This window comes from Elephas maximus, chromosome 19 (assembly GCF_024166365.1).
Source record: "Elephas maximus indicus isolate mEleMax1 chromosome 19, mEleMax1 primary haplotype, whole genome shotgun sequence".
Classification (NCBI taxonomy): Eukaryota; Metazoa; Chordata; class Mammalia; order Proboscidea; family Elephantidae; genus Elephas; species Elephas maximus.
Window position 1 is genome coordinate 66,262,681 of NC_064837.1, and position 23,791 is coordinate 66,286,471.

Below are 23,791 nucleotides of genomic sequence, written 5' to 3' on the forward strand. Positions count from 1 at the left end.
CTCTCAGGAGGCGGAGTGCCAGCCAAGCAGCGGCCCAGGCCTAACCCTGAGCCTGCTCCCGTTGCAGGCGAGAGCCATTTCGTGGGCTGAGGGCAGGACAGGCCCCTTGCTCTTGGCTCTCTGTCCCCCATGACATGGCCTGTTTAATGTCCAGTGATGCTATGTGAAGGGGCGTGCAAGTTCTCTGAGACCTTGTCCCTGCCAGGTCTGTCTCCTTCTGTAAATATGTGCTTTAACACTAAACACGGTCACACACGCCACTAGTCAGGGCCTCGTTAGCTGACAACAGCCAGTACTATTCGGGCCACCACCAGAGACACCAGGAAGGAGAGTTTCTAGAGTGAACCTGGGAAGGACAGACGGCATTAAGCAATTTTAAAATGGAAGGTGTGATCGGGACAGAGCTGCTCCCATATTTCTATTGTATAGACTGAGGATAAGGAATCCTGGTGGCGCAGTGGTTAAAGGCTCTGCTGCTAACCGAAAGCTGGCTGTTCAAACGCACCAGGTGCTCCACAGGAGAAGGATGTGGCAGTTTGCTCCCATAAAAATTACAGCCTTGGAAAGCCTATGGGGCAGTTCTACTCTGTCCCACAGGGTTGCTATGAGTCGGAATCGACTCGACAGCAGTGGGTTTGGTTTGGTTCAGGCTGTGGAGTTCCCATGCCAGGGCTCTAAGGTGAGCAAGAGCAGCAGGGGCCGGAGGGGCAGTGAGAAAGGCCAGTGACAGAGGGACACTGTCCAAGGAAGGTGAGGACAAAAGGAGGAGCGGCGTCCTGAAGGCACTTCTGCAGCCCCTTCCTACCCGGCAATGGCACGGATGCTGACAGGCTGCCCTGCCGAGGCTGAGTTGGGGCTCTTGGAGGTGGAGGTCAGCATACAGGTTGAAGCAGAGAGATGAAACCTTAAACCACAGCCCGGTGCTGCTGCCTTCAGATGCACTGGGAAGCTGGGTGAGGGGAGGAAAATAATGAACCCTCCCCACGCCCCCTCAGTCCATCAAGGACACTGACCCAAGTCTTGAGGATCAAAATCCCGGACCTCAACCCAAGATCAGGAGCTGTGCTATATCTTCTCAGGGAAAAAGAAAAATACAATACCTCTAATTGTATGGATCATAGCCGAGACGTGGGCGGTTCAAACCCACCCAGCAAATTCCACGGAAGAAGAGACCTGGCGATCTGCTTTTGTAATGGTTACAGCCTCGGAAATCTTTTGGGGCAGTTCTACTCTGTCATACAATGTCGCTATGAGTAGGAATCGACTGGACGGCATACAATAACAGTTGTATGGCACAGACGACAAAACTTTCAATTAAAAAAAAAAAAAAAAAAATCAAGATCCTAAGGCTCTTTGATCCGAAGTGGATCTTGGGAGAGAAGACACTGATCACACCACTGAGCATCTCAAGACTCCTTGACTATCTACGATCATAACAAAAAAGTCAAGTTTGTAGTCCCACCGTCCTTTTCTAACTCTGGCAAGCCCTTTGTGCGACGTACTCAGAAAACAAGAGGCCCTGTCTTGCCCACACTGGGTTTCCATTTTGGAATAATATCCGCAGATCTTTAGCCATCCAACCACCTCCTTCCAGACACTTGGGTCTGCCTGACGTGTGAACCACGTCTAAACTGCCATGTCCCGTGGTGGGTTTTGGTTTTCAGAGGGATTCAGAGGTTTCACGGACGTCTCAAGTTTAAATCACTTTTATTCCTTGCTTTCTTACATTGCTTTTGTCACTTCTATTGTTGATGATATAAAGGAAATAAAAAAGAATGACTCAGGAAAAAAAATAAAAGAATATGGAAGGAGATTGTTTAAAATATAATGGCATCTAAAAATTAGATTGGGAACTCTCTGTAAAAACAGTGCCTCTAACACAGCCTTACCTGGCCTCAGCAATAACCTGACTGCCTGGAAGCTGGATAAGCTTGACCTCACAGGGTCACACACAGCACCCCAGGAGAGGACTGGGGCTGGAGATGGGGTGAGGTCATGTAAACTGGACAGAGTCTCCATCATCTTTGCCTTTTAATATAAGATTTGGTTTAATCATTTCTGAGTGCAACATAGTTCTTTTAAAAATAGAGCTCTCTTCTCTTCTTTCCCTGGGAGGTGAAGGGGAGTAAGGCCGGCTGTAATTCTGGAGAGACGGGCCAATGCTCATGGCTACAGACAAACTCCTCCAGGGTGCTGGTGCTCGCCAGCTGGCCCACAGCAAGGACAAGCCAATGTCAAATCCACGGTACCGATGAAGCACAGCTTCAGGGCCCACTGGAGATGGTGTGAACTCCCCCTGAATGTGTTACTGACCAAAGGGAGTCACGGCTCACACGGGATCAGATGGCAGTGACCCTCCCCAGGTGGTGCGGGAGACAGAGTGAACCTGCACACATTTACAGGAAGGCGCCCTCCTGCACAGGGGTAAGGATGCAAGTGCACAAACACACGAGATGTAGAACACAGGGCTGCGGACGTCAAGCTCCCGCCCTGGGCCAATGCGGACCTGGATTTAATATCATGGAACTTGCTGGGATTTCCTCACAACACAGATTAAAAGTCAGGCTCTCCCCCCGCCCCCAAGGAAGAGCCTGGTTAGCTCCTGAAACCAAAGATGCCCTTGATATATCCAGTGAGGCCACTCTTGGTCTTCTGCTCCAACTTGTCCTCAAGGGGTGGGAAAGCCACATGGTTGAGGGCCAGGTCAAAAAACAGAGGCTTGCAAGGGATGGGCTGGAATCCCGGCGGGAAGTGCACAAGGTTGGCTTGCTTGGTGACGAGAGAAGGGTCCAGGCAGAATGTCTCAAACCGTTCAACCAGAGGCTGGAAGGCAAACCAAAGGGAGGAGTCTGGGCGTTCAGCACTGAAGATCAGCTGTGGAACACTGACTGTGTGCTGAGCCCCCAGTCCAGTGCTTCTCATGCCTTATCTCATTCTATCCTCACCAACCCCTATGAGGAGGTGTCATCACGCCCCCACTTTCTAGATCAGAGCCACTGACACTTAGAGGTGCTGAGGGGGGTGGGCAGGGATTAAAGCACAGGTCTGTTGGACATCCAAGTCAGAGCTCCTAACTGTGGGTGCTACTCTGCACAGCAACAGAGCCTTCCACCTTCCTATTTTGGAGCAATCTAGACATGTAACTAACTTCAGACGGGCAGTTTCCAGAACTTTAAGAGAGGGAGGAGAGCAGGGTGTTTCCTTAGAAATCAAGGCTCCTCTATTCTACAAAGGCAGAGTACATCCCTCGTGAGTTACTAATCCTGCCCTTCATCCCCCAGAAGCCACAGCTCAGACTCACCTTATTGTCCTTGACTTGGGAGGACGTCTCTGTCTGGTGGGAGTCACTTGTATCTGAAAGTTTCACAGGGATTCAGTAAGAACAGGGACTTAACACCCCGCAGTCCCAAATGGGTGACAACTCAGGGTTCTAAATTCCAAGAGTAAAGGCAGCAGCATGCGGGGAAGTTAGCTCTCTCCCTTCTGGGTCCCCATTCTGCTCCAAGTGGTGCAGATAACAGCCAGTAAGTCCCAGAAGCAGTGCTGCCGTCCACCACAGCTAACTCAGTTGTACAGAAGGTGATATTAGGAAAAAGGACGGTATAAGAGTGTTTCTCTAAATCCTTCTACATAGTTCGATTTAATGCTTAATGGGGCAGAAGGTGGGAAAAAATAAAAATCTTACAGATTAACCAAAAATAAAAATCTTAAAGATCAAGAACAATGCGTGGATGTCTGTTCTTGCCACTTCTATTCAACATTGTACTGAAGGTTCTATTCAGGGCAATTAGGCAAGAAAAAGAAATAAAAGGCATTGAAACCAGAAAAGAAGCAAAACTATATTCACAGATAACATGATCCTATATAAGAAAAATCCTAAGAAATCTACTAAAAAACTGTTAAAACTAAGAAAAGAGCTCAGCAAGGTTGCAGGACACAAGACCAATCAATAAACAAAGATGAACCAAACAAGCCCTTCCGGTCTTCAAACTGTAGTGAAGCGTGCGGGAGACAAGAGCAGCGCGAGGAAGGCTATCGGGGCACACACGCTGTGTGAGCAGGCCGAGACTTACCGAGGATGGCCGCCGCCTGCAGAGAGCACTTTTCCGACCTCACCTGAGCAATGAGCTCTTGCACATCCGGCAGGTCCTGAAAGAATTCAGAAAACATGCACTCCCGCCCAGGGCCAGGCAGGAGAGCGCAGCAAATGAACCCCATTTAGCTGAGAGAGCCCACTGGTGTTCAGAGGATTTGAGATTAAACAAACAATTCTTCCTATTAAAAAACAAAAAACTAGCCTGTTTCAAACATGACAGGCTCTGCCAAGGCTGATGTAATAACGCCTGGAAAGAGTAGTCATTAGGATGACTTTTTAACTAATAAATTTATAAATACTAATAAATAACTTTACCATTACTAAATGTGTATTATGTGTTAGGCACTGTTCTAAGCCACTTACATAATTACTAATTTAGTCTTCACAACACCCCTGAGGTAGTTTGTACACCCATTTCACAGATGAGGAAACTGAAGCCAAGAGAGGTGAAGCGAGTTACTCAGTCACACACCTAGGAGCAGCAGCGCTGGGACTCAGATCCAGGCAGAACTGGCTCAAGGGCCTAAGCGCTTCATCACCACAATCCCCTGCTGCTTCTACCAGGGCGAAGCCATGCTTTGGCCTCAGCCTCTAACTTGGTAATAACAGGAATGATCTGACGAGGTCTGGACACTACAAAATCAGCGCCTCCATTCTGGGACACACCGCGTCAGAGGGGTATTCGTAAAACACTGCTTTATTCTCTCTTAAGACGAAGGATCCCCACTGGTTTGGTGTGGCACCGCATCCCAAAATTACATCCCACTGTGATGATGCTAAGAAGTCCTGGTGGTGCAGAGGTTAAGTGCTCGGCTGATAACTGAAAGGTCGGCAGTTTGAACTCGCCAACCACTCTGCGGGAGAAAGATGTGGCAGTCCGCTTCCGCAGAAATTACAGCCTTGGAAACCCTGTGGGGCCGTTCTACACTGTCCTCTAGGGTTGCTACAAGTTGGAATTGACTTCACCGTGATGCGTCGGGTTGTGATGATGCCGACATGGGTCTCCCTTCTGCCCACACCCATCTATTCCTATCTTCCTGCCCTTGCTCATGGCCTCTGGTACTTCCTTTGTATTCGGAGATGGGTTCCCACATCCAAGTCTCCCCACTGCTCCCTGAAGGCACAGCCAGGTTTACACTTCATTCCCATGGAGCCTATTGCTCCTCAGGGCAACAAGAGCTGTGTCCCCGGCAGCTGCTCTCCCTGGCCTGTAACGAGTTCATTTTCCTAAACAGTCTCTATTTGTAAAATACACATATATTTTTTAATAATCTCAACGTCACTGCAATAGTTCACAAGCTTAAAAAGCTAGTTGTCGTTCGACAGTCAGTAAAATAAACCAAACCAGGGAGTCTTTGCCATGGCTGTACTTCAGAGCAATGCTTCTTCAACTTTAACGTGCACCTGGATCCCCTAGGGATCTTGTTAAAATGCAGATTCTGACCCAGCATGTCTAGAGTGGGGCCTGAGAGCCTGCATTTCTGGTTAGCTCCCAGTGATGCTGGACACACTTTGCGCAGGAAGGTTTCCTCGGTGCTTCTACCCTCTCAGTCCCTACAGAGCCTCTCTGCACAGCTTCTCAGGGCTTTGGGAACAAAGAGAGGCCAACATCTCACCTTTAGGCTGTTCTTGGAGGCCTCAGCGTCAGAGCTGACTTCATTTGCATATTTCAGGACTCTGTCGTACAGGACAAGGGCTTCGCTCCACTTCTTCACCAACACGTAGGAATGTGCGATGAAGAAACACCTGAGGGGACAGGGAAGAGAGCCGTAGTACCCTGAAGTGACAATCACTCCAGATCAAGGCGTTCAGCACAGTCTAGACTAACTTTGGAAACAGGTTTCTTAATCTGAGGACCACTGCATGGGAAGCCCCCTATATTCTAAATGTTCAGGTTGGCAAGGCCAACCTGCAACTCTGCCCAGGCCATCACGGACAACAGTGCAAGGCCACAATGACACCCTGTACCTTATGTACTAAGACTCTGTAAAGAAGTCAGTTCCCAAAAGGAGCACGGTGGGAGGAACACTGCCTGGTTGACATGTAAGTCCCACCCTCCACCACCCACACAGCCATACATCATTCACCTCTCTTCTTTGCTTTTTCAAAGACAAAACTGACAGAAGCCTCCTCCTAACTGAGATTATTTCCTGGGATCTACAGCCGGGAGTGCTGCTGGGCCTTCACAGCTCAGAAGGGCCCATGGGAGCCAGGAGGAGAAAGGGCGATGGGAGTGGGACAGAGGGTCCCTGGAGAGCCAGACAGTGCTGGGGTGCGAGGGCCAGAAAAGGAAGGGGAGAGTGCGCAGTGCTCTATTCTGCCATTCTAACCCCCATCTTGCTGCAACGCCTCCTTCCAAGTTACAAACAACACCCGTCGGTTTTCCACGGGAAGGAAGGAGGAATGAGAGGAGGGAGAAGACAAGTTTGAGGTGTGTGCTCTCTGACTCCCCACATCCTATTACACTGGAAGTTACCAGCCACAATCTTCAGTGGCTGGGCTGAACTGTTCTCAGATCCCAGGCAAGTTAACCATCTCGTCAAGGACAGACAGCCCAGTCTCCCCGGGTATGAGACATGCTCCCAAAGCCCATAGAACCACTACCCTTCCCACAGGACCTTACCTGTAAGCCTTGTACACCAGGGTCTTCAGGCCTATCTCTTTATGGAAGGCTCTATCCTCCCCTAAGCCAGGTAGCTGGAGCAATTCCACCAGATTCTGTACAACAGATGCAACAAAAAATCCGTGAAAGCCTCAAACTGAGTTTCTGGCAGAAGACCTTTTAAGAACAGACAAGGGCAAAAGAGCGAGCCTGGGCTTGAAGTAATGGTAACGTCCTTGAAGGCATATATGGCAGCAGCCCCATCTGGTGTCACCTGTTCCTCTCTGATCCTCTTAACACTCAGCTCACATCTCTCCTCCTTCAAGGACTTCTTAGACCATCTCAGCTAGAAGGGATCGCTCCTGGCTCTAGACTTCTATTGCAGAGTGGCCCACTCTCTTGGCATTTATACAGATGCCTTGTTTGTGTGGATGACTCACAAATCTTACCAACCGACAAACTTCCCGAGGGCCGAGACTGGAAACTCAGGCCTCAGGAGGCTTCAGAGCATCCAGAAGAGTATCCGATGCAGGAGACATGCTCAGTAAATATCTGCAGATTTGCTAGTATCTACGCATCTACAGATGTGAAACATCTGGGCTCAGACTGCTCAGCATAGTGCTGGCTGTTATAGCCCTTCCTCCAGGGTCACCTGTAGAATGATGTCATAGAGTCGGATCAGGTCCTGGGGCCGGGGGGGACGCTTGCTGTCGTCCTCCGGCTGCTGCTGCAGCAGGGCCTTCTGCAGCCCTTTGGCCATGTTCTCATTCCGCTTGATTGCTGTCGACAGCTTGATGTAAGTCAGGTAGCTGAAAAGCACCATATGTCAGCTTGGGTTATGCTCAGGGAAGATGACACTCTGGGGAGAGCACTGGACTAAAAGTGGGGACTGATCTGGGGAAGTGTGGTGTTGAGGTTCCATAATGAACACAGGTGGAATAAGTGAACCTCAAGTTCTAAACACTGACCTCCTAGCCTTCTCCTACTCAGGTTCCAGATTCATGAATTTATCCCAAAGCTGACCTCCCGATCCTATATAAACTCCAAGATCCTGATATTATCTAGATTCAAAAGTGGAAGAACGGATTCAAGACAAGAGGCTTCAAAACGTGAACTTCCTGGGCCTTACTGGAGCTGTCGGAGTCTTTTCAATGTTAGGAAAGAGGACTGGACTCCTGACTCTGGCACTCTGTGGCCGTTATCTACAACCATCATCCTTCACCCTCCTGGAATCTCAGCTTTCTCACTGGGTTGCTGAAATAGAGAACGCTGAAGGTCCATTCTTGACCAGCATTCTATGCATCTGAGCCATCAGGCAGCCAATCTGACATTCACGTAATACCAAATGCCACAAGAATGGAGATTAAGGTTAAGGAAGGGTGTTTTCCTTTATTCCTAAAAAAAGGGAGGGGGCAGGGGAAAGACTGAAGATACTGGCAGGTTCACTATATAGAAGTTACAAGCTGCCACTAAGATTAAAATTTCAAGGCCACATGGAGAAGAGAATCTGATGAGAAGCGGAATTTTCTCAAGTAACAATCTTGGTTCTCTCCAATAAGTTCCAAAAAATGTTACTCTTCCTCCTTTCTTCTGTGAAACAAAATGATCCCGGGTTTTTTTTTTTTTTAAATGAAACTTGATGGAGTGATTTTAGAATGAGCAGGAGGAAGCAAATTTGGACAAGATAGGTCAAGATATACCTAAGGAAAAATCTGATAAGGGAGCTTGCTCTACCTGCTATTGAGGCTTACTGAAAAGTTACAGTAATGAATTGTATTGGCACAAGTACAAAGAAATCAATAGAACAGAGTCCAGAAAAAGACCATGCAAACAGAAAACCAGATACATGTACACACACGCACTATTATTATTCATTATGTACTAAGAAATTATCGTTAAAATGATATTTTATATATGCTTTTGTTTCAATGAGATATTACACGTTAAAAAGTAAAACAATAAAAACAACCCTTACCTATGCAGGTACTGCAGATTAGACACCTTCCCCGACTCCCCTTCAACAGTGTAATCTCTCTGTTTCTGTAGAAAGTGAAAAAGGTAAAGATAAATCAGCTGGCCTGATCTCTGGCGCTACCACCACACTCAGTGGCATGGTCCCTGAAATGCCCTGGATACAGGCAAGACCCGGGTGAGGCTGGGGTCCTCAAATATTAAACATCTACTTGACATGTTATAGAACGACAGGGCCACTCTGCTGCCGCTGAGTAAGAAGGTTAGCGGCAGTGGCGAGTTAAGGCTTCCTGTATAGTGCTGCCAGTGTCCAGTCCCAAAGCATTCAAGTCAGAGATGCCACAGTCCACCACTTCATTTTAAGGTCTGTGCTTAGATCTTAATCCTACCCCTTGTGCTGGTAGCTTTTGCCTTTTGTCATCAGCTAAATAATGCCCGCGCCCCCCCAGGTACACACATTCTTATCTCTGGAACTTGTGAATGTTACCTCACATGGTAAAAGAAACTTTGCAAGTGTTATTACTCAAGGATCTTGAGATGAGGAGATTATCCCGGATTATCCAATGGGCCCAGTGTAATCACAAGGGTCCTCATAAGTGAAAGAGTGAGGCGGGAGGGTCAGAGTTAGAAAGAAGATGCAGGGACTGACGCAGAGGTCAGAGAGGAAAGATGATGCTACACGATTGGCTTAGAAGTTGTGGAAAGGGGCCACGAGCCAAGGAACGCAGGCAGCCTCTAGAAGCTGGAAAAGGCTTTCTTTGGAACACTGGGAACGAATTCTCCCCTAGGCTCCCCTAGACCTTCCATAAGGAGTACAGCCCTCAGACCCATTATAAACTCTGATCTCCAGAACTGTGAAATAATAAATTTGTGTTTCAAGCCACTGAGTTTGTGGGGATATGAATTTAAGACCCCAGGCCTAACAGGTAATGTATGAAACTATTCGGAGGAACAGGGTAAAGGGAAAAGAATTTCTCAGTCTGACTGAACCCAGGGGCTTTGCTGAGATGGGCAGCTGACCCCCGCAGCTCAGAAAAAACTGAGACAGTAAATGCACTCACCACTGGGACCTCACCCAAGAACAGGACACACAGATGAAGGGGGATCCCAGCCTGGAATACTCAGCCGACTGTCCTACCTGATCTGGCTCGAGCTCCTCTCGAACAGCCTGGATGGCGTCCCGGCACTCGCTGAGCATGGACTCGAACAGCCGCTCCTTCGTCTCTTCGCTCTCAGCCTGAACAGAAGCAAGAGGGAGAAAAAGACTGTCTTTTGACTAAGCCACGGTATTCTGACAGGAAGAGGGACAAGAGAGCTTTGATTCCCATCCCCTCCACATACACATCTAACTTAAAAAAAAGTCCCACATCAGAGATCATTTCAACAGTTCCTACTCTCTACCACCGAAAATTCTCTTACCGTCTTATTCACTATTTGTATGGGATGGGAATTTTATTTTTCAAAAAGTGAACATACTGAAAGAGCTATCTGTATAACTGATTTAAACTTTATCTGCCTACCAACAGAGCATTTAGAACTTTCTAGTACTTTCCTCCAAGGTTTCCATCTCCAACCAAGACCATCATCGGGCACCCCAGAGGGACCCTTCCAGACTAGACTTGGAATACAGCTTCTTCACACAGAAGTATAGCACACTGGAAGCTCCTTTCCCTGTTTCCCTCTGGAACTGTCTTAATCTCTACTTATGTCAGCAGAATTACCCTTGACAAATGTTAATTCAAAAGACTTGCAGATTCTGAATTTCTCCAAGGTCCAGGCCAAGTGATAATGAACACTTCTAACCAGCACCCGATCAGAATTACATTCCCTCTGATATAATACACCACACTCAGTTCCCTTCACCAGACCTTCTGCACTCAGATATTCCATCTGGCCACTCTGAGGGGTTTTTTTTAGTGCAGAAGCAGGATGATAAGCATGAGGTGACAGTCTCTGCACAAGTACAGGGCGTCGCCCCTCTGCTAGGCTGCTGGGTAAGTGAAAACGTGATTCATTACCTGAATACCTGCCAAACCACATTAGCATCCTGAAGAATCTGGCCGAGCAGGTGGGAACGGACAAAAGGAGGTAAAGGAGGGGAACTGGTGTTACTGGCAGACCCACTAGGAAATCAAAGTGCCAACATTCCATCACTATATTTGACTTCCCACAGAAAGTAACATCCAATCTGGGGGAGGAAAAAAAAAAAAACCTCTTGACATTAAATTGACCTGTAAGAAAGCTCAGAAGAAAATCCAGCACTGACCACTCCTGTAAGAGATGGTTGGGTAGGGTTTTAAGACAAACTTCCCTTCTCTTAAGAACTCTTAAGTTTTTCCTAGTTTCCATTGTGAAAAACAAAATTTTTTTTTTCTCTTGTAAAGAACGCAATATAAACCAGGCATACTCTTCTACTTAGAAGCTACTTGACTTTCCCATTGTTTACTACCTGAGGAATAAACCAGGGGCACAGTCAATCTATGTTTTGGATTGAATTATGTCCCCCCAAAATGTGTGTCAATTTGGTTAGGCTATGATTCCCAGTATTGTGTGGTTGTCCACCATTTTGTGATCTGATGTGATTTTCCTTGTGTGGTAAATTCTACCGCTATGAGTTAATGAGGCAGGATTACAGGCAGTTATGTTAATGGGGCAGACTCAATCTACAAGATTATGTTGTGTCTTAAGTCAATCTCTTAAGAGAGAAGGGAGCAGAGAGACAGGGGGACCTCATACTACCAAGAAACAAGAGCAAGAGAACTGTCGGTCTTTTGGACCAGGGTTCCTGTGCTGAGAAGGTCATAGACCAGGGGAAGATTGATGACAAGGACCCTCGCCCAGAGCTGACAGAATGTGAAAGCCTTTCCCTGAAGCTGGCACTCTTGAATTGGACTTCGAGCCTCCTAAACTCTGAGAGAATAAATTTTTCTTTGAAAACGCCATCCGCTTGCAGTATTTCTGTTACAGCAGCACTAGATAACTTATACACTCCAGAAATCTATTAGTGCTATTAGGGAGCCACCTGAACTCACGGAACCACCAGCTGTCCCACAAAGCTGCTGCACTGATGAAAATGCTCCCTATCTGCACGGTGCTACCGCGCACTCAACAGCCATGCCTGGCTGAGCACTTGACTTTTTTAATATTAATGCATACATACATACATACATTTTTATCAGAAAAGGAATCACACCTGGCATGCTATGTTATAATCTGTTTAACAATTTCCTGAGTATTTTCCATGCCATTAAATATTCTTTTGCAGTGTGATTTTTAAGGGAAAAACTGATTTTACACATATCAATCTCTATTAAATTCACAATCTTTAAAGACTCCCAGCCAAAAAACTCCTATCAACTCCATCACTTGACATTGTAGTTTAAACTTAAATAGCCATATATGTCAAGTGGCTACTGTATTGAACAGTGCAGCTCTAGAGAAATACACTTAATGAAAAGCAATTGTTAAGCACCTCCAGTCAGTAAGAGTCTTTATAATCATTTACTCAAACACACTGGGCAAATTTCTCAAAGTATGAATCCCATGGACTGGTGCAGCCATTCAGTAGCTTAACAAGTAGGTGAGACATGTAAGTGGCCTGGTGGGCGCTGTTTAAGAAACCAACCAACCACACACTCACACGTAAGCCGCATCACTTGCAGGCAGGATAAGCCGCTGTGTCGGTTTTGATAGCCTGCAACCCAACCAATATGTCAACAACACTCTTTTTACAATGTGTGGGGTTCAGTAGTCCAATCAACGGTGGGTCGCTAAGTCAGAAATGGACAAAGATCTGTCTCCTTTCCTGTAGAGCATAGCTCAAATAAGGAAATTTAAAAGATGCTAACATGCTCACCCTCTTTCCTGCCATCTATCAGCCTTCCTCCCTTTGAATAAGTACACCTCTGCTTCAGGTGCTGAACACAGCAAACCTGGCCACAGGTTCCAAACAATTCTAAGCTCTACTGGGAATTTTACAGAAGTCTGAACAGTGGAGGAAAAGCATACCTGAAGGGTGTGACCCTAATACTCTCCAGCATGAGAGCTTGACATAACTAACGCCATGATGAACTGTAAGTTTTTCTCCTTCTCCCTGCCTTCTCCTTTCCACATACCTTTGTTAATGACTTTGTGTTGATCTGATGCAAATAACTTTGTTCTTTGTTTTGATCTAATGCTAATAACTTTGTTTTGTTCTGACCACCTGTGACCCACAGGGAAATGGTCTGATATGTATATCTTTAGCCTGATAAAGAGATGTCCAGCACTATCTCTTTAGTCTGAAAAAGAGTCTCTTGTCACTATCTTGTAATAAATAACTTCTCTGGCTATGCCATCTGGGGGCTATAAAGACACTTCTAACTAACCCTTGTAAAAATTCTATGTAAGTCTAATGTAAAACTGCTTTTTGGGACTCCAGAGAGACAGTCTGTATTACTGTCGGGTCCCCAGTGGTGTACATCTCCCAGATAAACTTTCTCACGCTTTCTGACTTGGAGTACATTTCACTGGCTCCACTGCTCCAAGGCACGGACCCTAATCTGGCAACAAGAGTAAGATTTAAGTCAGCTGTATTTTTCTCATGACACCCACACTGCACAGTGACTCACGGACTGCTAATCTCTGGAGAGAAGTGCAGATGCCTCTCCCTGGGCAGGGCAAAATGGTTTTCAAAGAGGAGGCCCCACCTTCCTTAGGAATATTTCACTAGTTACACTTTTAGTCCATAAACTTATCTTTGAGGTCAAGACAATTCTGGAAAGGCCAATGGAACATGAAACACCTTTCAATATTAGAGACTTCTCACCATCTGTATTTCCCAGTTGGCCACAGAACCAAAAAGAAGGTGCTCCTAAACACAAGTGGTAAACTCGCCACATAAGACTGTTTTCTCAGCTGTGTCTATGACGCACAAAAATCTCAAACCCAGAGGTAATGTGCTACTTATTAGTCTTAATAAACAGATTCTAGATCCATTTTTATAAAACTCCAAACATTCCAGGATGTGCTTCCCTATGGCTCCGGGCTATCTCCTCAAGACATGGCTCAAAGCTGAATGGTCCAGGGCAAAATAGGCTGCTACTAAAATTATTAGGTTCCCATATGATTTTCATTAATCTACAGAAATTTCTGGAAAGTGGTGGCATGAATAAGAGACATACAAGGCAAGTCTGACCACATTCTCCACCACACCCACAGGAGAACTGGGGAACCAAACAAAACCTCCCCCAGGCCCACTGAAGTCTAGGAAAAAGCACACGGGAACCTGGTAAAGGATACAAACCTCTTACTTGAGAACTGATTTTTTTTTTTAAATAAAAGGATAAAGGTCTTCCTTCTACTCAAACACTGACCATAACTTGAAGATAAGAATCTGCAGACATTTTAAACCTGCCCTTTCCCCAAAACTGCTGCCCAGAGTGTTCTCCCAATGCAACCCCAGTGACAATTCAAGTGTGATCAAGTATTAAGCAAAATAGAAATAAAGTACAAAGTAAGACAATATTAAGGGTGTGAAGATGTAGAGCTTCGCTAATGAGACCAAGGATTTTATAACTGGATTTTGGCGGCTGATTAATTCTCAGCTCAAGTATTTCCAGTCTAATATTTTATCTCCCTGAATTATTTCTTCCTTCCTTGCTTTTCAGTAAATTAAAGACCATAAAACCTCTAAAAGCAACCAATTAAGCTGCGGCTACCAAATTCTTGCATTCCAGTTCCTAGAGGGTGGCAAATACCAATACCAGCTAGGTTAAATTGTTGTTAGCTGCTGTCAAGTCGGTTCCAACTCATAACAACCCTACGTACAACAGAACAACACATGGCCTGGTCCTGCACCGTCTTCACAATCCTTGCTATGTTTGAACCCATTGTTGGAGCCACTGTGTCAATCTATCTCATTGAGAGTCTTCCTCTTTTTCACTGACCCTCTACCTTACCAAGCAATGTGTCCTTCGCCAGGGGCTGGGACCTCCTGATAATATGTCCAAAGTATGTGAGGTGAAGTCTCACCATCCTCACTTCCAAGGAGCATTCTGGCTGTAATTCTTCCAAGACAGACTTGTTCGTTGTCCTGGCAGTCCATGTTATATTCGACATACTTCACCAACACCACAATTCAAAGGCATCAATTCTTCTTTGGTTTTCCTTATTCATTGTCCAGTTTTCGCATGCATATGCTGTGATTAAAAATATCATGGCTTGGGTCAGGCCCATCTTAGTCTTCAAAGTGACATCTTTGCTCCTTAAGATTTTAAAGAGCTCTCCTGCAGCAGATCTGCCCAGTGCAAAAGGTCGTTTGATTTCCTGACTACTGATTCCATGGGCGTTGAGTGTGGATCCAAGTAAAATGAAATCCTTGGCAACTTCAATCTTTTCTCCATTTATCATGATATTGCTTATTGGTCCCGCTCTGAGGGTTTTTCTTTATGTTGAGACGTAATCCATACTGAAGGCTGTAGTCTTTGGCCTTCATCAGTAAGTGCTTCAAGTTCTCTTTGCTTCCAGCAAGCAAGGTTGTGTTATCTGCACATCTGATACCCCATTCTTCTTCATATAGTCCAGCTTCTAGTGTTATCTGCTCAGTATACAGACTAAGTATGATGAAAGGATACAACCATGATGCACACCGTTCCTGGATTTAAACCACACAGTATCCCCTTGTTCCATTCAAACAATTCAAACAATTGCCTCTTGGTCTATGTACAGGTTCCTCATGACCACAATTAAGTGTTCTAGAATTCCCATTCTTTGCAACGTTATCCATAATCTGTTCTGATTCAAACAGTTGAATGCCTTTGCATAGTAAATAAAACAAACGCAAACATCTTTCTGGTATTCTCTGTTTTGCTTTCAGCCAAAATCCATCTTACATCAGCAGTGGTATCCCTCATTCCACGTCCTCTTCTGAATTTGGCTTGAATTTCTGGCAGTTCCTTGTTGATGCAACTGTTTTTGGATTATTTTCAGCAAAATTTTACTTACATGTGATACTAATGATATTGTTTGATAAGTTATGCATTCTGTTGAATCACCTTTCTTTGAAGTGGGCACAAATATGGATCTCTTCCAGTTGGGTGGCCAGGTAGCTGTCTTCCAAATTTCTTGGCACAAATGAGCAAGCACTTACAGCACTGCAACTGTTTGTTCAAATACCTCAATTGGTATCCCATCAATTCCTGGGGGCTTGTTTTTCACCAAAGCCTGCCATGGGTTCTTGATCATATGCTATCTCCTGAAACGACTGAACATAGATCAATTCTTTTTGGTACAGTGACTCTGTGTATTCCTTCCATCTTCTTTTGACACTTCCTCTGTCATTTTGGCCATAGAATCCTTCAAAATTGCAACTTGAAGCTTGTAAGTTCTTTCAGCTTGAGAAATGCTGGGCCTGCCCTTCCGTTTTGGTTCTCTAACTCCACATTGTTGCACATTTCACTGCACATTTACTTTGTCTTCTAGAACTGCCTTTTGAAATCTCTTGTTCAATTCTTTTACTTCCTCATTTCTTCCATTCACTTTAGCTACTCTACGTTCAAGAGCAAGTTTTAGAGTCCTTTTGACATCCATTTTGATCTTTTCTTTCTTTCCTATCTTTTTAATGACCTTTTGCTTTCTTCATGTATGATGTCCTTGATGTCATCCAACAACTCGTCTGGTCTTTGGTCAATTAGTGTTCAATGTGTAAAGTCTATTTTAGTCTGTCTTAGTCTGTAAGCTCTGCTGAAACCTGTCCTCTATGGGTGACCTGCTGGTATTTAAAATACAGGTGGCATAGCTTCCAATATCACAGCAACATGTCAGCCACCACAGTACGACAAACTGAGAGATGCATGGTGGAGCTAGGTTAAGAGACACTGAAATTAAGGCCCCATATCTTTAAGGCATAGTTCTTGGTTTCCAGAACAGAGAACAACTCAACACAATAAAGAGAACTGACAAGGGTGCATGTTACATGCAGCCCAATGATCTGACAGTGGTACCAATGGGCAATGTGGCTCTTCTTGAGATTAACTTCAAATGGCCAAAAGGCACTGTCCATATTTACGACACATGGTTCATTCAACAGACATTTAGCCACCTACACTGCTATACATAACATCTAAGGCTTTGGCATATGTGTGGTATAGGACAGCAGATAGTTAAACTTTTTTTTTTAATGAGAAAACCCTCAAATTTGTGGTATTGTTCATCATACCAGTGAAGCAAATGTGTAATTCAATAAATATTAAACTGCAGAACAACTTTATAAGTTCCAAGTGTAGGACATCATCCTAGGATGCAGAAGCTACACAAAGGACTCCATTTCCCAGAAATCCCAGACCTCAGTAGTAATTCCTTTGCTGATGGTTCTTGAAGGGCATGTCAGGTCAATCAATAATGTGACAAGAATGCCCGTGACCTATGCAGGAGGCGGCCAATCAAAATGAAGGCGGCCAGATATTTATCTTTTTAATGCTAAAATCTTACTAGGGTTAGCAGACATTTTGTTTCATCTCCTATTATCTTTTATATCATAAACGTAAATGTAAAACGGTAACTTTACTTGTATCAGAAAAGGGCTCAACCCAGTACTGTCACTTTAGGCAATCTATTCTGTAGCAGTAATCCAAAATGTGGAAAATCCATCTAGGCAAAGATTCACTACATCATCATTTATAATGCTTTTTCAAAACTACGGAATGCAAATGTCCAATAACAGACGACCTTTGATTAAAAAGACATTAAAAACTGTATGTGCCTCCTATTATCTGTGTATGTAAAAGATGGATGTCAAACAGAATATTTACTCCAACTACACAGACATGCACACTAAAGATGGGAACACAGAATTAGCAGCAGTTGTGTTGAGATGGTTGAGTATGAGTATTTTCTTTTTTACCTATTCAAATTTGAAATAATATCACAGTGTTTTCTTGCCAATACCAAAGTTTTACTCAATCTTTAGCTCCTTTAGAAGGGTGGCTATGACCTGGGATCCAGAAACCAACCTTTCAACTAAAATAAAAATCAAGTTTGAGAGTGATTCACTAGAACAGTGCATAGAGCTCAACTAGTCATCACATGATTGAAGTGATGTGTTTAACTGTAAAAGCGATGGCTTCACAAGCAGCTAGAAAACGGTTTCTTCATGTGGTCTAATCTAGCCCAAGCGGAATGATTTTGGGAATATGGCAAAAAGACCTCCCTCCATACAGCTCTTTATTCCCTAATTATGCATACAAAGCAAGAGAAACGTAAGTTCAGTTAAAACATCCCCCCACTCCTTCTCCTCCCACCTGGGAAACAATCCCCCCACCATCACCACCACACCAACTGAATCAGAGATGATTCACCTGGCAAGGACTAAACAGTTGTTTCAATTACAGGTCTGCTTATTTAGTCTTTACTAGGGGCACAGCACTGCGCGTGCGTTTACTCTGAGAAGTGAAATGGCATGTAGTCAGTCCCATGATCCTATTACCAGCCTTTCTGACAACTCTGAGAAGATAATGTGGAAAAATTCAAGGAACATGGACTTTGGAGTCAAAAGGGCTTGGTTTTCAAAAGGAAAGAAGTTTCGAGGCGGGGCCAAGATGACGGAATAGCCAGATGCTTCCTGTGATCCCTCTTTCAACAAAGACCCAGAAAAACAAGTGAAACGATTATATTTATAACAAGCTAGGAGCTCTGAACATCAAAGGCAAAGGTAGAAAATGGGCTGAGTGGCAGGGGGAGGGAGAGATGGTTCAGAAGTGGAGAGGAGTTACTGGAACTGAATCGCCAGGATCCCTCAGGCACCATTACTGGGAGCGGCTGCGGCTGTTAGTAGCGTTCGGCCACAGTTTCCTCAGGGAGAAGCAGCCGGCCACACAGCCTACACACACCTCCGGAACCAGAGAAGAACCACACTCCAGGCAAAGGCTAAATACTTACATATATTTTACCACGCCCCCAGTCCCCAAGCCAGCTTCAGTGGCTGTTGATTTCCCTGGGCATGCGAAAGGCCCTGTTGAGCACCCTGAGCCTTCCTCCCAGCCTTGGAGTAGGAATAAATTCACAATTGGGGGAAAAGATAATTTGCCAGCTCCACTAACTGGGGAAGCTCAGGACAGATGCAGCCCCTGTCCAGGCATAAATGGTCTGTGGACTTCGAATACCTTTCCCCACTGCATGGACCTGTGTGGGCCTATTTCAGGAGAATACGCCCTTGTTGGCAGATTGCAACTGTTTCAGCTATGCGGTGAAGAGGTGAGTGTTTGATATTTGACACCGCTTTGCCTATTAAACAGGATCCTTACCTACCCACATCAGGGGCATAAGTACTGGTGGCTCCACTCAGGTCACCCAGCCACCCGTGACAGGGGTCCAAGGATAACTGGTACCTCCCAGTCCTTACAACCAAAAGCACTGGGTGCCCATCGTCCGTCTGCAGAACCACCCACCCGTATGCTCTAGGCAACAGGGATGCGCTTTCCTCACAAACACTCGGGATGGTTCTCAGCCCCTGCCTTGTTCAAAGCATGACCCCCTGCTGCAACCAGATACTGATACCTACACCAATCCCCCCTGCCCCTCTAAGACTGTAGGACAGAGCCTGTACCACACACCTGATGATCAGCTACCTGGACTCCTGAGCTGAATTCATACAAGAAAAGTGAATGGACTCCTAGACTGACAGACCTGATAACAGCTCTAGCAATCCAGGGACAGGACGTCAGAGCTCCAAAGGTGTAAATAATCAAGTTAACTCACTCGAGCAACCCATTTGGGCATATCAAAACTAAACAAAGCAAGGTGCTAGAATACAGTAAGCAAACATAAACTAATACAATAACTTACAGATGGCTCAGAGACAACAATCAATATCAAGTCACATAAAGAAACAGGCCATGATCACTTCAACAAGCTCTCGAAACAATCAACGGATCTTCTGGATGAAGGTGCCTTCCTGGAATTACCAGATGCAGAATTCAAAAGATTAATACACAGAACTCTTCAAGACATCAAGAACGAGATTAGGAAGGAGATCAGGCAATATGCAGAACAAGCCAAGGAACACACAAAGTAGTTAAAGAAATTAAAAAGGTTATTCAAGAACATAATGAAAAATTTAATAAGCTGCAAGAATCCATATAAAGACAGCAATCAGAAATTCAGAAGATTAACAATAAAATTACAGAATTAGACAACTCAACAGAAAGTCAGAGGAGCAGAATTGAGCAAGTGGAAAGCAAAATTGGTAAGCTTGAAGATAAAGCACTTGGCACCAATATATTTGAAGAAAAATCAGATAAAAGAATTAAAAAAAAATGAAGAAACCTTAGGAATCATGTGGGACTCTACCAAGAGAAATAACCTACGAGTGACGGGAGTACCAGAAGAGGGACAATAGAAAATACAAAGAGAATTGTTGAAGATTTGTTGGCAAAAAACTCCCCTGATATCGTGAAAGATGAGAAGATACCTATCCAAGATGCTCATCGAACTCCACATAAGGCAGATTTTAAAGGAAAGTCACCCAGACATATTATAATCAACCTTGCCAAAACCAAAGGAAAAGAATTTTAAGAGTAGCAACAAAAGAAACCCTCAGGCACCAGAAGAAAGCAAATAATAAAAATTAGAGCAGAATTAAATGAAACAGAAAACAGGAAAATAATTGAAAGAGTTAACAAGACCAAAAGCTGGTTCTTTGAAAAAATTAACAAAATTGATAAACCATTGGCCAAACTGACCAAAGAAAAACAGGAGAGGAAGCAAATAACCCGAATAAGAAATGAGATGGGCGATATTACAACCCAGACCCAACTGAAATTAAAAGAATCATATCAGGTTACATATGAAAAATTGTCCTCTAACAAATTTGAAAACCTAGAAGAAATGGATCAATTCTTAGAAACACACTACATACCTAAACTAACACAAACAGAGGTAGAACAACTAAAGAGACCAACTACAAAAGAAGAGATTGAAAAGGTAATCAAAAAACTCCCAACAGAAAAAAGCCCTGGTCCGGATGGCTTCACTACAGAGTTCTACCAAACTACTACTCAAGGTATTTCAGAGCATAGAAAATGACGGAATACTCCCAAACTCATTCTATGACGCCAGCACATCCCAGATGCCAAAACTAGGTAAAGACACCACAAAAAAAGAAAATTACAGACCTATATCCCTCATGAATGTAGATGCAAAAATCCTCAACAAAATTCTAGCCAATAGAATTCAACAACATATCAAAAATGTAACTCACCATGACCAAGTGGGATTTATACCAGGTATGCCGGGATGGTTCCACATTAGAAAAACAATTAATGTAATCCATAATACAAATAAAGCAAAAGACAAGAACCACGTGATTTTATCAATGGATACAGAAAAAGCATTTGACAAAGTCCAACACCCATTCATGATAAAAACTCTCAGAAAAACAGGAATAGAAGGAAAATTCCTCAACATAATAAAGGGCATCTACACAAAGCCAACAGCCAACACCATCCTAAATGGAGAGAGTCTGAAAGCATTGAGATTGGGAGCCAGATAAAGATGCCCTTTATCACCACTCTTATTCAACATTGTGCTGGAAGTCCTAGCCAGAGCAATTAGGCTAGACAAAGAAATAAAGAGCACCCAGACTGGCAAGGAAGAACTGAAAGTATCTCTATTTGCAGATGACATGATCTTATACATAGAAAACCCTAAAGAATCCTCAAGAAAACTACTGAAACTAATAGTTCAGCAGAGTATCAGGATACAAGATAAACATAAAAAAATCTGTTGGATTCTTCTACACCAACAAAAAGAACATCGAGGAGGAAATCACCAATTCGATACCATTTACAGTAGCCCCCAAGAAGATAAAATACTTAGGAATAAATCTTACCAGAGTGTAAAAGACCTATACAAAAAAACTACAAGACACTACTGCAAGAAACCAAAAGAGACCTATATAAGTGGAAAAACATACCTTGCTCATGAATAGGAAGACTTAACATTGTAAAATGTCTATCCTAGCAAAAGCGATGTATAGATATAATGCAATTCCAATTCAAATTCCAACAACATTTTTTAATGAGATGGAGAAACAAATCACCAAATTCATATGGAAGGGAAAGTGACCCCAGATAAGTAAAGGATTACTGAAAAAGAAGAACAAAGTGGGAAGCCTCCCTCTATCTGATTTTAGAATCTATTATACCGTCACAGTAGTCAAAACAGACCGGTACTGGTACAACAACAGATACACAGACCAATGGAACGGAATTGAGAATCCAGACATAAATCCATCCACATATGAGCAGCTGCTATTTGACAAAGGCCCAAAGTCAGTTAAATGGAGAAAAGATAGTCTGTTTAACAAATGGTGCTGCCATAACTGGATATCCATCTGCAAAAAAATGAAACAAGACCCATACCTCATACCATGCACAAAAACTAACTCAAAATGGATCAAAGACCTATATATAGACTCTAAAACGATAAAGAACATGGAAGAAAAAATAGAGACAATGCTAGGAGCCCTAATACATAGCATAAACAGTATACAAAACATTACTAACAATGCAGAAGAGAAACTAGATTACTGGGAGCTCCTAAAAATCAAACACCTATGCTCACCGAAAGACTTCACCAAAAGAGTAAGAAGATTACCTACAGACTGGGAAAAAGTTTTTAGCTATGACATTTTTCCAGTCAGCGTCTGATCTCTAAAATCTACACAATACTGCGAAAACTCAACTACAAAAAGAGAAATAACCCAATTAAAAAACGGGCAAAGGATATGAGAAAGCACTTCACTAAAGAAGACATTCAGGTAGCTAACAGATACATGAGGAAATGCTCATGATCATTAGCCATTAGAGAAATGCAAATCAAAACTACAATGAGATTCCATCTCGCTCCAACAAGGCTGGCATTAATCCAACAACACAAAACAATAAATGTTAGAGAGGTTGTGGAGAGACTGGAAACACTTATACACTGCTGGTGGGAATGTAAAATGGTACAACCACTTTGGAAATCGATTTGGCGCTTCCTTAAAAAACTAGAAATAGAACTACCATACTATCCAGCAATTCCACTCCTTGGAATATATCCTAGAGAATTAAGAGCCTTTACACAAACAGATATATATGTACACCCATGTTCACTGCAGCACTGTTTAAAACTGCAAAAAGATGGAAGCAACCAAGATGCCCAACAACGGATAAATGGATAAATTATGGTATATGCATACAACAGACTACTATGCATCGAAAAAGAATAATGATGAATCCATGAAACATTTCTTAACGTGGTGGAATCTAGAAGGCATTATGCTGAGTGAAATTAGTCAGTTGCAAAAGGACAAATATTGTATACGATCACTATTATAAGAACTCGAGAAGTAGTTTAAACAGAGAAGAAAATATCTGATGGTTATAAGAGGGGGGAGGGAGGGAGGGAGGGAGGGGGCTATCACTAATTACATAGTAGATAAGAATTATTTTAGGTGAAGGGAAAGACAACACACAATACAGGTGGCATCAGCACAACTGGACTAAACTAAAAGCAAAGAAGTTTCCTAAGTAAACTGAATGCTTCGAAGGCCAGAGCAGCAGGGGCAGGGGTTTGGGGACCATGGTTTCAGGGGACACCCAGGACAACTGACATAATAAAATCTATTAAGAAAACATTCTGCATCCCACTTTGGTGAGTTGCGTCTGGGGTCTTAAACGCTAGCAAGTGCCCATCTAAGATGCTTCAATTGGTCTCAACCCACCTGGAGCAAAGGAGAATGAAGAACACCAAGGACACAAGGTAAATCTGAGCCCAAGAGACAGAAAGGGCCACATAAACCAGAGACTCCCTCAGCCTGAGACCAGAGGAACTAGATGGTGCCTGGCTACAACCGATGACTGTCCTGACAGGGGACACAACAGAGAATTCCTGACGGAGCAGGAGAGCAGCGGGATACAGACCTCAAATTCTTGTGAAAAGAGCAGACTTAATGGTCTGAGACTAGAAGGACCCCAGAGGTCATGGTCCCCAGACCTTCTGTTAGCCCAAGACGGGAACCATTCCCAAAGCCAACTCTTCAGACAGGGATTGCACTGGACTATGGGATTTTTTTTTTTTTATGGGATAGAAAATGATACTGG

General features: G+C 43.9%; 1 protein-coding gene across 2 annotated transcripts in view; it reads right to left on the minus strand.

Annotated features, from left to right (window-relative positions):
- Positions 1-1,690: 1,690 nt before the first annotated feature.
- SRP68 (signal recognition particle 68) overlaps positions 1,691-23,791 on the minus strand; it is a 45,745-nt gene continuing 23,644 nt past the window's right edge. For both annotated transcript variants that reach the window (XM_049859541.1, XM_049859540.1), the window contains 8 exons: positions 9,808-9,906; positions 8,674-8,738; positions 7,351-7,507; positions 6,720-6,814; positions 5,713-5,842; positions 4,074-4,149; positions 3,302-3,354; positions 1,691-2,823 (listed from right to left, as the gene is read on the minus strand). In XM_049859541.1, the coding sequence (XP_049715498.1) occupies positions 2,596-2,823; positions 3,302-3,354; positions 4,074-4,149; positions 5,713-5,842; positions 6,720-6,814; positions 7,351-7,507; positions 8,674-8,738; positions 9,808-9,906 (903 nt within the window). In that variant the 3' untranslated portion in view covers positions 1,691-2,595. The remainder of the gene's footprint in view (positions 2,824-3,301; positions 3,355-4,073; positions 4,150-5,712; positions 5,843-6,719; positions 6,815-7,350; positions 7,508-8,673; positions 8,739-9,807; positions 9,907-23,791) is intronic.